Consider the following 17488-nt stretch of genomic DNA (forward strand, 5'->3'; position numbering starts at 1 on the left):
TACCATGGATAGTATTGGGTGGTCCATTATTCAACGACTCTGGGAATTTTGTAATATTTAGAAAAGCCATGGAATGGTCCTGGTGTCTCGGCACAATTTGTTATCAATATAGTTTATCGACTACGAGAGCTACACATTTCCCTTTTAATCTATTCACCTTGAAGAGTGGGAACAGACGTTTGCACTGTTCTGCAATTTCCTTCAGGAACTGGACCATTCATGCCAGAAAGTATTTTACCCAGGCATTTAACCATTATTTTGTCTTTAAGGAATGCAAAAATTTGGCAACGATTGGGCGCTCATATCTCGAAGTTTGATTTTGTCAACAGTATCACCTGAGATCTGTAGTGCTGTAAGAAATAATTTCACAAGACTTACAGGATCTTCAACATATTTCTTTGATACCATTAAGTACCAGATTCTCTCAGAAACGTGTTCTCCTTTTGAGTTACTTAAAGTCTGTTTCAATCATATAGACTCTTTCTGGGTAAGGATTGTACAATATTAGCTCTTTCAGGTTGGTTGTTGATCATTGTTAGATAGCCATTTTAATGTCTTGCCATAGATTTTCAAGACGATTTAAGTCAAAACTAACTGGGCCACTCAGGAGCATTCAATGTCGTCTTGGTAAGCAACTCCAGTGTATATTTCGCCTTGTGTTTTAGGTTCTTGTCCTGCTGAAAGGTGAATGTCTCCCAGGGTATTGGAAAGTAGATAGGCGTTACTCCATTTTTTTTAATCATAAAGAACTCCCTAGTCTTTGCCGATTACAAGAAATCCCATAACATGATGCGGCCACCACGCTTGAAAATATGGAACGTGGTACTGTGTTGGATTTGCCTCAAAACATAATGCTTTCTATTCAGGACAAAGTTAGTTTCTTTGCCACATTTTTTGCAGTTTTATTTCAGTGCCTTATTGCAAACAGGATGCATGTTTTGGAATATTTGTATTATGTACAGGCTTCCTTGTTTTCACTCTGTCAATTAGGTTAATATTGTAGAGTAACTACAATGTTGTTGATCCACTCTCAATTTTGTCCTATCACAGAAATCAAACTCTGCAACTATTTGAAAGTCACCATTGGACTCGTGATATCCCTGAGTGGTGTTCTTCCACTCTGGCAACTGAGTAAGTAAGGACGCCTGTATCTTTGAAGTGACTGGGTATATTGATACATCATCCAAAGTGTAACTAATAACTAATCACTATGCTCCAATGTCTGCTTTTCTTCTTCTTATTTTTTTTTTTTTACAAATCTACCAATAGGTGCCGTTCTTTGGAAAACCTCCCTGGTCTATGTGGTTGAAATTTACTGCTCGACTGAGGGAAATTACAGATCATTAAGTGAGGAGTACAGAGATTAGGTATAGTCATTCAAAAATAATGTTTATACACTAATTGGATGTAAGGGAACACCCTCCTGAAATGTAAAAAAACTGAATGGGAACATATGGGCACCGTACTAAATATATACACGGTGTCCAATACCACTCAATTCGGGCGTCGTTTCATTCAAAGTTGATTGCAAATGCCATATGGCAAATGCCAAGTGTAACACTGCAAAAATCCAACAGATGCGCTCCACCGTAATTTTTCATATTGCAGTCAAGACCTAAGAGTACAATTTTGAAATATTGAAAACATTTTCAAAAACGTATTTCGATTTGTGTCAATTACACATGTATAAGAACTGTATCAACATACTTTAGTCATATTTGATTATCATTATTTATTTATTTTTTTACTTGTCCATAGGGCATATGTTTTGTCCATTTGCAATATGATTTCATAGGAAGTCACTTTATTTTTGGGGGGCCAAATGCCATAAAAAATGTCCAAATGCAATATGAAAGATTTGAAAGTGCCAAATCAGGATGTTATGTCCATTTGCCATGTACGATCAATAGAAGTCGGTTTACAAACCCGAAAGTCAGTGAACCATGTCCAAAAGGTATTTATACTGCCAAAATGATATATAGCACTATGTTAAGCCATGAATCAACCTAGATCGTCTATTTGTCATGTATGAAGAGGGAGAAGTGGGACTGTTGTTTTAACTATTTTTTGAAAAATGTCCAAAATGACAAGGGTCCCCTATTGGATGGGCACGGATGGGGGGGGGGGTGCTCCCTACCCAACCGTAGACCCCTTGCTACCCCGTAAGGCATTAAAAAACATTTTAAAAATGCGCTCCTGGTAACCCGTTCCAATCACCAGGTGCACGGCTGTGCATTTGCAGTATGTTTCAATGTGCATTTACCATCACAAATTTGTCATGCTCAAAAGTACAGCAGGAATGCGAAATTGACTGGCCCAATGAACTCGCGATGGCCGGGCAGTGATTCTGGTTCCACTCCATCGCTCTTGGTGTTGATTTCAGAATGTCATTTTGGTGATGGTACCTCACTGTTTAAACATATTGCAAATGGACAAAAGTCAGCCAGCAAGTCACCGTCCATCAGTCAATTAGATGTCATTCTGACACCAAACTAATACAAACTGAAACCACACCCACTTTTTCCAACTCGTTTAGAAGCCAACTATCACATATTTCAGAGCTGGCCCAAAATTCACAGCGCCTTCTGTTCAAACCATAATAAAAACATAAAACACAAAGTTACCTTCTAGCTGCGGGTCCAGTTCTGATATTATGTGTAGGCCTAGCTGAGGCGACTCCGAATACCAAGTTTCGGCTCGATAGGTCATTCGGTGCCCGAGCAAGACCTTAATTGGTTCTGAAAATCCACTTTTTTCCTTCCAGGGGTCCTTGAATGAGCTATCAGACAGAAATGTTGGGATCCGTCTCTATGGGCCGAGCCGTTTTCAATGGACCTAGTCTTGCGACTCTGGGACTTTTCTAAACGTCGTCATTTTCGTAATGGTCCAAATGAATTGAAGTTATTGAGAATATTCTCGGTCCGAGAACCTTCTAGAGCCACATAACTCGCCACGCACAATCGACCTGAGGTCTAGAACAGGTTTTGAAAGTTTCAGAACTCTAGGTCTGACGGTTCTTTAATCACCCTGTCTCAGATTTTGAAATGATGCTTTACAGCGATAGCAAGACAAGCGTTTGTGTAAGTTTATCGATAGCCTAGCATAGCATTATGTCCAGCTAGCAGCAGGAAGCTTGGTCACGAAAATCAGAAAAGCAATCAAATTAACCGTTTACCTTTGATTATATTTGTATGTTTTCACTGACGAGACTCCCAGTTAGACAGAAAATGTTCCTTTTGTTCCATAAAGATTATTTTTAATACCCAAAATACCTCAGTTTATTTGTCACGTTATGTTCAGAAATCCACCGGAAATAGCGGTCGACGACAAATTATGTCCATAATATCGACAGAAACATGGCAAACGTTTTTTATAATCAATCCTCAAGGTGTTTTTCAAATATCTACTCGATAATATATCAACTGGGACAGTTGGCTTTTCAGTAGGACCGGGAGGAAAAATGGCTACCTCTCTCTTTTACGCAAGAATCACTGAGAGCCATCAGCTGGCCACATACGCAATGTGTTCGTTTACGCTCATTCTTCAACATAAAGGCGTGAAACTATGTCTAAAGGCTGTAGACACCTTAGGGAAGACGTAGAAAAAGGAATATTGTTGATATTCCTTTCAATGGGCAATAGGGATGCATAGAAAGACAGGGGTTTCAAAATAAGGGTCACTTCCTGATTGGATTTTTCTCAGGATTTCGCCTGCAATATCAGTTCTGTTATACTCACAGACAATATTTGTACAGTTTTGGAAACTTTAGAGTGTTTTCTATCCTAAGCTGTCAATTATTGCATATTCTAGCATCTGGTCCTGAGAAATAGGCCGTTTACTTTGGGAACGTTATTTTTCCAAAAATAAAAATGGTGCCGAGGTTAATAGTTCAAACAAAGGTAACTATTGCAGGCTCTGTCTATTTCTACGCACCACACTGTGTCCCTCCGTCCAAGCTGTGTGTGTGTGAGTTTTTCTTGGAAATTGTATGGGAGACATGACTGAATTTCAGTTCACGAGGGTTGCACATATGAAGTTTTGGAAAGATCTGACTTTAACCCTTTGAAACAGCCCCTATGACACCAACTATGGCACTTCCGGTTGGCACAGGAGGCTAAAAGTAAACATATCCTCATTGGGGTATGCTTTTACAGAATCCTGAGTTAAGTCTATACGTTAAGAACTGACTATTACACAGTGTTGAATTCACTATTTCTATCAAACATCAGTTTGGGTATGGAAAAACACTTTTAGGGTGATTTTAACCACTTCCGGTTGCTTCAGGAAGCTTAGAATCGACACAGGTAGACCTCATAGCGGCCTGATAGACTGTCATCGAAGACAGGTTCATAAGGCATTCATAACCCACATAGGCTTCAAGTTGAATTCAGGGGAGCAGGCAATGTATTCCTAAGGGGAAAGAAGTCATTGTAAATTGTGAGATGAAAAAAAAAAATGTTTTTCACTGTTAAGGGTTAATGCCGCACGGTCAAGTTTAGGCTTGCACAGATCGGGAGGACCTCGGGAACGTTCCTGAGGTCAAATTGTGCTTCTCACCATTAAGGTTCTCCCACTGTCACCCAAAAGCAAATAAAATTTAGGGCCAGGCTTCATTTTGGGCCTACTTTTTTACCTTTAATCGCAGAAAAATGGCCAGAACTCAAAAACCGTTGAGGGCCAACTGCCCATTATGCCAAACCTAAGCTCACCAAGTTGTCTTCGAAGTATTTTCCGTTTAGGAGAAAAGGCCACGTCGTGATTGGTGATGTTTTATACATCTGCAATATGATTCCATTCGCCCTCTTGTGGGAACATCCGGCCCTGCTGCACGGTCCGTCGCCATCCGCGAATTTTAGAGATGCTGTTGGACGTCTGGTAAGGAACCGTACATTTGCAATGTGGCATTTCTCACTAACCATATGGCGAATGTCAAAATGTTCCCTTAAGGTATGTCATTTATGTCCATGCAAATTGTGTGACTTGTTAAGAAATGTTTTACTTATTGACTAAATACATTTCAGCTTTTCGTTTTTAATTAACCAACCCTCTTGAGCAATCTGGAGGTGGGCTACCGTTAGCCTGGTCACAGAGCTGTTTGTGCTGGATAGCCAACATGTTTGGCAAAAACAATGCCTATAGGAGTTGGCAAGACAGAACAAATAGATCTGGGACCAGGGTAGGGTAGAGGTACTTACAGTCTTGTTCTGCTGGTTGTTCTGGGCTAGCAGATCTGGGTTGGGCTCACTGAAGTTAGGCACTTCGGAATACACCATGCAAAACCTATGGGAGGGAATACATTTAGTGAATGTTAGGAACATTAACCCTGTGTGTTAATACTGCATGCATGTCATTGATATTTAAAAGTAACCCAGCACATTCAAGTAAAGTTGCATGCATCAACTTGTACCGAAAAGCATTAAAACAATGTAATGTAGCCAGCTTGAAACTATACTGAAGAAATACAAACGCAACATGCAACAATTTCAAAGATTTTACTGAGTAACAGCTTATATAAGGTACAGTCAATATAAATAAATTCATTATGCACCAATCCATGGACTTCACATGACTGGGCAGAGCAGCCATGGGTGGGCATAAGCCTAACCACTGGGGAGCCAGGCCCGACAAAGGGCTTCATTACAGACAGAAATACTCCTCAGTTTCATTAGCCATCCGGTCTCATGACAGTCCCGCAGGTGAAGAAGCCAGATGTGGAGGTCCTGGGCTTGCGTGGTTACACGTGGTCTGCTGTGAGGCCGGTTGGATTTACTGCTAGATCCTCTAAAACCATGTTGGAGGCAGCTTATGGTAGAGAAATGAACATTCAAGTCTCTGGCAACAGCTCTGGTAGACATTCCTGCAGTCATCATGCCAATTGCAAGCTCCCTCAACTTGAGACATATGTGGCATTGTGTGACAAAACTGCACATTTTATAGTAGCCTTTTATTGCCCCCAGCACAAGGTGCACCTGTGTAATGAGCATGCAGTTTATTCAGCTTCTTGATATACCACACCTGTCAGGTGGATTGATTATCATGGCAAAAGAGAAATGCTCACTAACAGGGATGTAAACTCATTTGTGCACAAAATTGGAGAGAAATAAGCTTTTTGTGCATATGGAAAACTGGGAATCTTTTTTCAGCTCATGAAACATGGGACCAACACTTTACATGTTGCGTTTATTTTTGTTCAGTATACATGACACCTATATTTCAAAGCAGGGTTGGTCGATGTCAACCTTTGTCCTATCATGATTATGTACCCATAAAACATTGATACGATGCTATCGCCCCGATTGGCCACCCACAAATGTATTTATTTTTTTGTTGGAAAAAATATAACTCCTCTAAAACGAAGGGTGGGCTATAGCGTGAAACCTAATGCAACGGGACGAATCATGACTTAAGTCAATGTGGTTGAAAGCATGGGCAGTGCAGGCAATGGCACATCTTTTCTAATGTTCCCTGCTGGTGGAGGAGCAGAACAGTTGTGTCTGTGGCTTGCACATGATGGAGCAGTGACTGATGATGAACGGGCTGTCTTACCGTAGTGAGCTAGGTTTTAGGCCTACATCATGGCCTGGATAGAAGCAGTCTAGTCTTCAGAACTGGATAATAATTGCTTTATTTGCCTCAAAATAGAAAAATAAATATTGTTTATTCGATCTCTCAAAGCAGTGTTTGAGAATAGCCTATGCCTAGGCTTAGGTTACAGACTTTCATTCTTGTTATTTTTGAAAGCCTCGACTTCAGAACACTGATAGGCTAGAATCCTTGGAAATAAGCTAATGTTCATAACTTAAACTGGTCTTAAAGCTTTTATGATCGGCCAATTACCTATCCTCCAATTAGGCCTATTTGGTTTTCAACCCTGCATGGAAGAATTTTCCCAGCCCGCATGGATAATTTATTTCATAATAACGGTTAAACTTCAATAAAATGGTCATTAGCTTTTTCTATAGGCTATTGTTTGTCCTCTTGTTATTAATCCTACCTTAAGGCTTTCAAATAATTCTGTTACATTCATTGTTTGATCGGGAGAAAGCCATGCATAAAACGATGAAGCGTAGCCTTCAGTCATATTCATAGCCTATCGAATGGAGAGAGAATGGAACATAGGCTACGTTTTTTTAAACAGATAGTTAAAGAGCGTGTTATAAAACTGGACATCTTGTGCCGATTTGGTGGAATTCTGTTCTTTCAGGACTACATTCCTCATACATTCTGTAGGCTATACAACATTTATTGAAATGGGCTATAGCATATAGGAATACTCAATGTCACTTGTGCTGCCCTGCAAGACAAATGTACTACGTGGCGACACTCAAATACGCTAAACCACCATGGGTCATCACGATGTCTTCAACGTCGACCATGGCTGTCAATCATTGTCGATAAACGATGCTATCGCCAAACTTATTTCAAAGCAATATAACCTTCTGTATTCTTAAACTAAATGCAATTCCTCTGTTGCTCAACTATTGTAGATAGATGTAAGAACAGACATGTTTTATTTGATAGAACACCACATGTTTACAATACAATAGTGGAGGGGCAGTGGGGTTGCACATAACTTTTTTCAGGCAACATTTTTTGAAAAACAAGCACTCTTACTGGACAAGTTCAGATACTTTTTTTTCTTTAATCAAATTTCAGGCCTGTTGAATGCTACCCATACCATGATATCAGTGTTATTTTCTGCTTTTCTTGGTATGAGACTCCTACACTACCACTTTTTCAACAAAAGTCATCAATACTACCCTAACCACAGAGTTTGTTTTTTTTTTGGGGGGGGGGGGGGGGGCAGTCTCACTTTGTGTTCTCTGCTTTTATGCATCACTAAATCATAAAGAGTGCGGCAAGTGGCCAGCTGAATTCTCGTGAAATACAGGAAGTTCCTGGTGGTATAAATAGACTGTACTCACTCTCCGATCTTCTGCAGGTCTCCACCTCTTCCAGTGTACAGGGTCAGGCAGCCCTTCCACATGGAGGCATAGCTGCAGAGATGGAGGAAAGTCAAGATACTGTATCTAGCTAACAAAGTACTGGGGTTGGGATCAGTTCCATTTCTACTAACTTTAGAAAAATGTGAATTATATTCCAGAGGGGAAAACAGCTCATGGGTTTTCATAGCAACACATTTTGCTATACTTCTATTCACTTTCCTAAGATTCTTGTCATAACAGAATCAATGGTAAGCCTGTGCAGGTGCTCAGGGGAGTGTATGCTCCATATACTAACTGCTCATATCAGTCAAGGCCTCTACCGGTCATGCAGTGTTTCTCATCTCCAAGGTTGCATTTCTGTTCTAGTCCAGTAAAAGCACACCTGATTCAACATATCAAATGGCTTAATGAGTAGTTAAATGGGATGTTATTGTGCTTGGCTAGAACAATATGTACAACCATGAGGGTAGCCAATGCCAGAGATGAGAATCATTGCAGTAGCCCAATGGGTGTGGGTAGGGGTCAATACCCTCTGGTCAGCCGGATAATGTCCCCAGGCTGAATGAGGCTGCCCAGCTCGTCCCAGACAGAGATGGCGATGCTTCCGCTCTTGTCCGCTACCTTGCAGGAACGCACCTCATGGCCATCCTTCGTCTTGGTTACCCGTCCTAACATATGAGAAAAGAACAAGAGCAAGTGAAGTTATCCCTTTAGAAATGCAATTCAATAAACATAGCTCGTCTACATAGCCTTTGTGATGGGTGACCAAGTCCTCATGGCTGTAATATGGCACCCTGTCAGAACATGTCCAAAGCAACAACAAAAAAATACAGGTAATTGTATGCTATTACACGGAGGCATTTTTTTTATACTCACGATTACATGTTTGCACTAAGTTGCACAATCGACTCAATTGTTCCTCTGGCCCTTTAAGAAAACGGTAACGAATCTAGGTTGACATGACACGAGAAACACGACATTGTTATCTCCACCAACTTACCTATTTCCAAAACAATGAATACGATATTTAAATTTTTCGATCCAGGCTTCACGTCTTTTATCAAGAACAGACCTTCGTTTATGGCGTTCGACATCTTTAGGAAGCAATTGGGAAAGTGACACGCTAGCAAGCTGTCTAGAAAGCTATGCAATCGGTAGCAGCATTCGGTCGGAAGCTAGCAGCAAACTAGCCAGCTAACGTTAGTTTTCAACATAAAGGGATTGTCATAACTTGCTAGCGGTCTATACAAAGTTATTTGAGAAACGTTTTTTTGTTGTTGCCACAACCTGAAACAAAGGAGATGTGGGGTTCCCGATTTATAAAGCTAGCCTCTAAAAGGATAACAAGCTAACGTTACTTTTGCTTTCAATGGATGGACCACTGTAGCTGCTTTACTCCATTTTCTACCAAGCTATTCTCTTAAAGGTTACTGTACTTCCTGCTAGAACAATCTTAGTTACACGTGAAAAAAACACTACATAAAGCTAGCCAACTACATTAAACGATATGCTTGCTGTGCTAAGTATTAATCTAAAACACTAGTTTATGGTGAATAAAAAAATATGAACGTCAAAAATGTTTAACCGCCTGACAATCTCTTTCCTCATCTGGTGCTAACTAGCTACAGCAGTAACGTTAGCCTGAATATTCTCACAATGGTGAGTTTACGCAAAACTTGAACTAACTAACTACTTACATAACGAAAAAGACTGATGTTGGCTCAATTATAAATTATAGCTAACATTAACACTCATTTCTAGTCTGATGGAGGAAGTAGCGCTAGCTAACGTTAGCTGTCCAACTTCAGCTTTGTTACAACACAAACTCGTACGTGTCTATGTTGCTAATACATGGCCGCTATATATAATTATTTGATAAACGTAAATTCAAGTGTTGCTAGTAATTAGACTTGAATTATGGCTAAAGAAAATTCTCGGCGAGTTTAAATCTAGACAACTGTGGCACGCTCCCCCCTGCTCTTCAAACAATGCCCCCTAACTACGTCAACGTGCTTCGCCGGTCGAATAAATACACCCGACCATTCCATTTCACTAGCTAGAAAGGGGGTGCACGGGAGGGTATTTTATATTCCATTTCAAAACCACAAATAATCACTGACTATACTCCCTCTCCCGATTTATTTTAAACCCTTTGTCTACTTTCTTCTAAATCACAAAACTGACGAATTATTAGCTTTGGCTGATCTAGCAGTGCATAATTTGGTGCATATAGCAATACCATATTGACTTTTGCAATACGCTATCTTTAAAGATGTATCCAGACAGCCACGCGACAAAAGATAACTTGTGAGGTTATATTTACAGTGCTAGTCACATTGTATCACATTGCACATTGTGTTATAAAGTGTGCTGTGCACTTATGCTATAATGTTAAATTATATCTATATCCAATATACCATGTAGTTCATATATTTCTTTCTTGGCTATGACACTGTTGTGTATGTTCGGTATGCCAAATGACGGCATTTACTCTGTTAAATATATATTTTCGATTTGGGTAAACTACATCTAAAAATTAAATACTTAGCAATAGTAAAATCTCTACAAAAAATCGTCACGAACAGGATTCGAACCTGTGCGGGGAAACCCCATTGGATTTCGAGTCCAACGCCTTAACCTCTCGGCCACCGTGACTTGATAAAAAGAGGTAGAGATGTATGAGTATATAGCGTCAGTTATAAACTTTTTGGTATAACGTTCTGTGCTCGTCGTATACATTATGTGATTACGATCTCGAACCAGGTGAGTTTAATAACAAAACCATTTTTATGTTTTCTTTCGTATTTTTGCACAACTATTAGTTCGCGTCCAATTGCTTTCGTATTATTGCATAGCAGCAGAATGTGCTTACCTAACCCGAAGACCGGACTTTGAATTGCATTGAATTCTACATCGGGTAAAAAAAAAAAAAAAGCGTTTTGATCAGGAAAGTTTCCCCTGACGAACTCTACAAGCCAGAATGTTTCTGAAAATGATGTACTTTTTAGCACGTAAGAATGTGAGAATATATCCACAGGAAAGTATAATTATACTGAACAAAAATATAAACGCTACGTGAAACAATTTCAAAGATTTTGCAGTGTCACAGTTCATATAAGGAAATCCGTCAATTGAAAAAAATTAATTGGGCCCTAATCTATGGATTTCACATGACTGGGCAGGGGCGTAGCCATGGGTGGGCCTGGGAGTGCATAGGCCCACCCACTTAGGAGACTGGCCCAACCCACTGGGGAGCAAGGCCAAGCCAATCAGAATTAGTTTTTCCCAACAAAAGGGCTTCATTACAGACATAAATACTCCTCTGTTTCATCAGCTGTCTGAGTAGCTGGTCTCAGACAATCCCGCAGGTGAAGAAGCCAGATGTGGCGGTAGTGGGCTGGTATGGTTACACATGGTCTGCGGTTGTGAGACCAGTTGAATACACTGCCAAATTCTCTAAAACAACGTTGGAAGTGGCTTATGGTAGAGAAATTAACATTCAAGTCTCTGGCAACAGCTCAGGTGCACATTCCTGCAGTCAACATGCCAATTGTACGCTCCTCAAAACTTGAGATATTGTGGTATTGTGTTGTTTGACAAAACTGCACATTTTAGAGTGGCCTTTTATTGTCCCCAGCACAAGGTGCACCTGTGTAATGATCATCCTGTTTAATCAGCTTCTTGATATACTACCACACTTGTCAGGTGGATGGATTATCTTGAGCACTAACAGGGATTTAAACAGATTTGTGCACAAAAATAGAGAGAAATAAGCTTTTTGTGCGTATGGAAAAAATTCAGGGATCTTTTATTTCAGCTCATGAAACCTGGGACCAGCACTTTACATGTTGCATTTATATTTTTTAAGGTGTACATCAACTTTTCAAAGTGCTGGTAGTGCGTTCAAGTTTTTTACCATACCAGCCTGTCTGTCCAATTAAAATGTGCTAACCTTAGAGCCATACCACAAAGCAATCTGCTATTTTCTTTAACCATAGAGTCCACATGAAACTTGAGTTTGTTTAATGTTTTATTTCATTAGTTGGCTAAACTTTCCATAGTCACCTACCTTTTGTGAAGTTCTGCAAGACAAAAATAGAGATAGTTTTGTAAAGAAAACAAAACACTAGGGGGAGACAAAGACCAACTACTCTGGTATCTTCCAACTGATGTCTTCCAATGACTGTTTGGCATGCATGAAACAAACATGAGATGTGAAGTTTGATCTTTCTGAAAGAGATAATCAATCAAATTTTCTTAATAATGAATGTCATAGCATAAATATGTGATTTTTAGTATGTATGCAATGTTAAATGGATAGTTTGAGATTTTGGCAATGAAGCCCTTTATCTGCTTCCCCGGAGTTAGATTAATTTGTGGATAAAATTATGTATCTGCATCCAGGGGCGTCATGCACCTCAAATCTGAGGGGGCACAAAGTACGTGAGGATTGCTGGGGAGTTATCTGGACTGGTGCTAGGTCCCCCATCCTAAAGATGGAGAAAATAGCATTAAAAAAAACCTGAAACAGCATTTTCCTGCAGTCTAGAGCCATAATTATTATACTGAATTCTTTTTTTTTTACCTCCTGTTTCTTCCCAATTTCATGATTATGATCTTGTCTCATCGTTGCAACTCCACAACGGGCTCAGGAGAGGTGAAGGTCGAAGGTTGAGTAATGCGTCCTCCGGGCCTCACTTCTTACCACCTGCTTGCACCAATGTGTCGGACGAAACACCATACAACTGATGACCAGAGTCAGCCTGCAGGCACACGGCCCAAGGAGTCGCTAGGGCGCGATGAGCCAAGTAAAGCCCCCCCGGCCAAAACCTTCCCTAACCCGGATGACGCTGGGCCAATTGTGTGCCGCCATATGGGACTCCCGGTCACGGCTGGTTGTGACATAGCCTGGGATCGAACACCAGGCTGTAGTGATGATGCAACACTGTGATCCAGTGCCTTAGACCGCTGCGCCAGTCAGGAGGCCCTCATTATGCTTAATTCGTTGTTAAAGAAAATAGGTTTATTTTTCTGCATATTAGTCCTAAGTGATTAACCGAAATGTTGGTTATTTTTCATTTAAAAAAAATTTTTGGACCGATGTCGCTTCAATTATTTGTATTCCATTTCCTTCAGTTTTTTTTCTGTGAGCTCAATGCGCACATTGCATAGTTTTTCTAGCGATGAATCAGATCAAGCCCAGAACTGTGCGATATAGTAGGGAGTTGTAGTTTCCAACAGGACAAAATTCTACATAGTTTAGTACAGAAAACGTGGTATTTAATTACAATGACCATAAGCCATTGTGTGTCGGTGAGTTTATTTTATGCCTCCTATTACGTTAGGTTAGTTTTGGGCAGACATGGAGAGAAGAGACAGAATAATGCGCAATAGAAAGGGATAGAAAGCAGTTGCTTCACGAGGTATCTGTACCTGAAAATACATGATCTAAGTGATTGATAGTTGGTATTTAGCAGTCATAAAAGTATGCCTTATTTACCTAATTACTAAAAAGTGATTTTGTCAGACAACATAAGCAGCAGCTCTATATAGATGAGATGATGACTTAGAATGAAATAATAAAGTCATAAAATAAAACAAATGTAACATACCCAACAACTGAAATATTTTATTGAAGTAATGTGAATAAATTATGGTTAATAAGTGGTACTCAGTAATGGGCAGTCACTACCATCATGGGACTTTTACTAATTGTAGACCGTCATTGTAAATAAGAATTTGTTCTTAACTGACTTGCCCAGTTAAATAAAGGTTACATTTTTTATTATTATTATTCTGTGTTGTTACAGCATACAACTGACATGATGCATTGTGCATTTAATGTTTACATAAATATTCAAAACCAAAATCGAAAACTGTGATTATTTTTGGATAATCAAACCGAAACCGAACCGACCCCCAAAAAACACTAATCGCTCAGCAATACTGCATATCTAAGGATACTGTATCTCTTGAGCTGTCTGTAACTGGTGGTTATTTTTTTAAAGAAACTAAATATGCATCTCTGCTAAAAATCTGGGTAAAAGATTGAAAAGAATGTGAGTCTTATTCAGTACATTTACTTATTGCTTGTTTTTCTAAAGTCTACCAACCCAGCAGGCATGTCAGCTAACTACTCCTTAATTGATAGCCTGAAATGGCTTCTTGGTAGCTAGTTATGAGGTCGGGAGATTAGGAACCTATCTGGGCTATCTAAAGCCAACTTCATAAAATTGCTAGGTGTCTAGCAGTCTTAACATAGAGATATTTGTATTTTTTCAAATTATTATGATAATTTTTTTTACAGGTAAAATCAGAGGGCACGTGCACCTGTGCTACCTATGGGCATGACGCCTCTGTCTGCATCCAGTATGAAGGAAGTTAGAGGTAGTTTGGCGAGCCAATATTAACTAGCGTTAGTGCAATGACTGGAAGCCTATGGGAACAGCTCAGGAACAGGAATTTGCGCTAACGCTAGTTAGCAACTAGAAATGGTATCCATGAGTTCATCTGACTCTGGGGAAGTAGATAAAGGGTCTCATTGCCAAAATCCCAAACTATCCCAAACAGTGATTCTGATTCCCATATAAAATAGCCTTTTGAGTGACTAAAATATCACCAATAATATTTTGGGGTGATAGAAAAATGCAACTAAAAAAATTGAAAATGTACTTTTTCTCTCATGACTAACTACCAGCAAGTTCGAAAAAAAGACAGGCCGAGTGGGTGGGGGAGCTTATATACATAAGCTCGCCTTGACTGGTAGCTCTGTGAAACGCCTATGTCAAGAAACTTGGATGCAGTGTTGCAGTAAAATCATCTCAAGCTAATTTGGTGACACACAAAGCAACTCAATAACACAACACACTACACAGTTAGACAAAAGAGCTAAGAATGAGTTAGTCCAAGCAAGGAGTAAAATCATTAATGTGTAATAATGTGATTGTGTTTGTGTACGTGATTGACTCTACATACAGTAATGAGAGACATTTGATAGGGGTACTCACAGTGCTTGGAGGGGAAACATTCAATGTTCCAGTGGATGAGCGGGCACATGAGACGTGGCTTCAGTTCATGTCAGGAGAAAGTTGACAATGGTAGTGGAGTGGAGTAGTCATCACCTCTTAGTCAGGGAACAGGAGGGGACTTAGCTGTAAATACAAATAGCAGATACATTCCATTACAGCCACGCCATCGTAGGTTTGGACAACGAGTTTCTCCATGAAGTTAAACTCAGACATCTCAAAATTCATAAATTCAATTACAGACTGCACATCTCGCCCACTTGACACATCAAAGAAGCCCAAAAAATGTTCCTGAATAAAGCCCTGATCATCCACATACCTGACGATAACTGACAACTGCAAGCCGACTGGTGGCACCATAGGTCCCAGAGTGGTGGGGCAATTTTTACCCCTTGGGTCCTGGAGTTTTTCCTTATATGTTAACCTAACTAGGAAAACTCTGCACCCAATAAGGTATGACAGTGATTAATCAGTTATAAAAAGGTTTTATATGGGCTATGTGGGACTAGCTTTTCAAAATCAGGTCACAAGGTTTTAAAAACTCCTGAAAAACACTCCTGGCCCTGGGGGGGATGAACACCCTGTCAAACTGCAGCTACCTTTATATTTGTTCATATAAATTATATTTAGACTAGATTAGGAGTGGCATTTCCTCATCCCAGACACATTGACAACAACTGATGGACAATAGAACTCACAGGGCTGAGCTTGCTTTATGCATGTTTGCATCATGCAGGCCTATGCAACTGTTGGCCTTATAAAACATTTACTCACATCTGTCATCACTTATGTTGATTGATTGATTCCAGTTAAGGATTTTGGATTAAAAACTATAGGCAGCCCAATTTTGAATATAAACTACATTTGATCACATTCACATTTTCTCCTGACACCCACACATGGACTATAAATACATAACGTTACCAATTAGTTTACCCAGACCAGATGTAAAGGGCTCATAGGCTATAGGCAGCTGCTCTTATTAGTAGCCTACAGTTGATAAGACTGAAAAATCACTCCATATAATAGCGTTCAGAAATCACGCAATATGAATCAGACAGTGGGGCGCCGCATGACCCACTAGTTGGTCAGAAGGTTCAAATCAACGTTTCATATCGTGGTGTAGATGTACTGTATTGACAATGACAAAATAACGCAAGATCTTACTTGCCCGCCATAGGAAGCAAAATGGTCATGAAGAAATAATACGAGAGCATTGCGTTTGCAGCTCCTTAAATTAATAAAAACATTTAAAACGTAGTTTTAAACGTGAACTCTGAACGAGCTCCAGCAACTCGTAGCCCAGCTGGCTGCAGTTATTTTAACTGACATTGCTAGCCCGTGGGAGCGTTGCAGGTTTACACGGGTGCGTTCATTGCTAGGCTGCGTTTGCGTTGCTAGGCTGCGTTAGCGTTGCTAGCCCGCGGGCGCGTTGCAGGTGGACTTCATTGCTTCTTAATTTATGGGTGTATTACAACGCTTGGATAGTTAACATAACAGATTAGCATAATTGGTTCAGATTATTTGGCCTCTACTTTCATACATTTTCTTACAAATCCAAAATCACTATTGTAGGGCTTTTAATGTTTATTTATTTAACAAGGCAAGTCAGTTAAGAACAAATTATTATTTAAAATAACAGCCTACCCCTGCCAAACCCTAACGACACTAGGCCAATTGTGCACCACCCTATGGGACTCCCAATCACAGCCGATTGTGATACAGCCTGGAATCGAGCCAGGGTCTGTAGTGAGGCCTCTAGCACTGAGATACAGTGCCTTAGACCGCTGCACCACTCAGGAACCCTTACCACCTCTGTTCCTGGAGAGCTACCATCCTGTAACATGATTCAGTTTATCAACCAGTTAGTTAGGTACGCTAGATAAGGGTTTGAAGAAAAACCTACGCTCCCATCCAAACCCATAATTCTATACTGGATTTCTCCAGATTTCCAACACGATTTAACGAGACAAGATTTGGAAGGATGGCCACACGAGGCTAGTGTTGAACATAACAGCTAACCACATATGCGCCTGATTACGTTGAAGACATTGCATTGATTCAACCAATAGTTGTGCGCCACGTCATCAACTGTCGGACATTACATTGCAATATCATATGATGTTGTTAGCTGATGTGGTTAGCTGATGTGTTAAACAACTATCCAAGATTCACAATATTTGTCAGGGATCTGCAATTTAGTCAGGCAGGAATGCCACCCATATGATATAGGGGAAAAGCAATCTAATGCTGACTGCGCAGTCGATGATGTGGCATGCAAATTACGTGCTATGCAATATTGGTTGATGCAATGTATTATCTGCAAATTGGTCAGGGCCTGGAACATGATCCTCAATAGCTGAAACAGGTATGTTAGTTTAGAGTTGGACTGAATACCCACAGGATGGTAGATCTCCAGGAAGAGGGTTAGGTAGCTCTGTTGTAACCTGTGAAAGTACTAGGTCGTATTTATTGGTGCGGACAGTAGCAAAACTTCCTTTTGCAATAGAAAACTAA

The 17488-nt window shown here is 40.1% G+C and overlaps 1 protein-coding gene, 1 long non-coding RNA gene and 1 other non-coding gene across 6 annotated transcripts in view; 1 reads left to right on the forward strand and 2 right to left on the reverse strand.

The window, feature by feature from the left end:
• nabp1a (nucleic acid binding protein 1a) overlaps window positions 1-10004 on the reverse strand; it is a 23985-nt gene extending 13981 nt beyond the window's left edge. For 2 of the 4 annotated variants that reach the window (XM_090215306.1, XM_021578732.3), the window contains exons 1-5: window positions 8947-9949; window positions 8823-8873; window positions 8476-8614; window positions 7926-7997; window positions 5196-5280 (exon numbers count right to left, since the gene is read on the reverse strand). In XM_090215306.1, the coding sequence (XP_090071432.1) occupies window positions 5196-5280; window positions 7926-7997; window positions 8476-8614; window positions 8823-8873; window positions 8947-9040 (441 nt within the window). In that variant the 5' untranslated portion in view covers window positions 9041-9949. Of the gene's footprint in view, window positions 1-5195; window positions 5281-7925; window positions 7998-8475; window positions 8615-8822; window positions 8874-8946 lie in introns of all 4 variants that reach the window. The other 2 variants (XM_090215307.1, XM_021578733.3) reach the window with 1 other exon arrangement.
• Window positions 10005-10519: 515 nt separating this feature from the next.
• Window positions 10520-10601, reverse strand: trnas-cga (transfer RNA serine (anticodon CGA)). Its single transcript has one exon. It is a non-coding gene; the product is annotated as a tRNA-Ser (tRNA).
• Window positions 10590-13045, forward strand: LOC149972790 (uncharacterized). The gene is made up of 2 exons (XR_016490491.1): window positions 10590-10709; window positions 12599-13045. It is a non-coding gene; the product is annotated as an uncharacterized LOC149972790 (long non-coding RNA).
• The last annotated feature ends 4443 nt before the right edge of the window (window positions 13046-17488 follow it).

The sequence above is a fragment of the Oncorhynchus mykiss genome, chromosome 22 (genome assembly GCF_057628025.1).
Source record: "Oncorhynchus mykiss isolate SJ-2025 chromosome 22, ASM5762802v1, whole genome shotgun sequence".
NCBI lineage: Eukaryota > Metazoa > Chordata > Actinopteri > Salmoniformes > Salmonidae > Oncorhynchus > Oncorhynchus mykiss.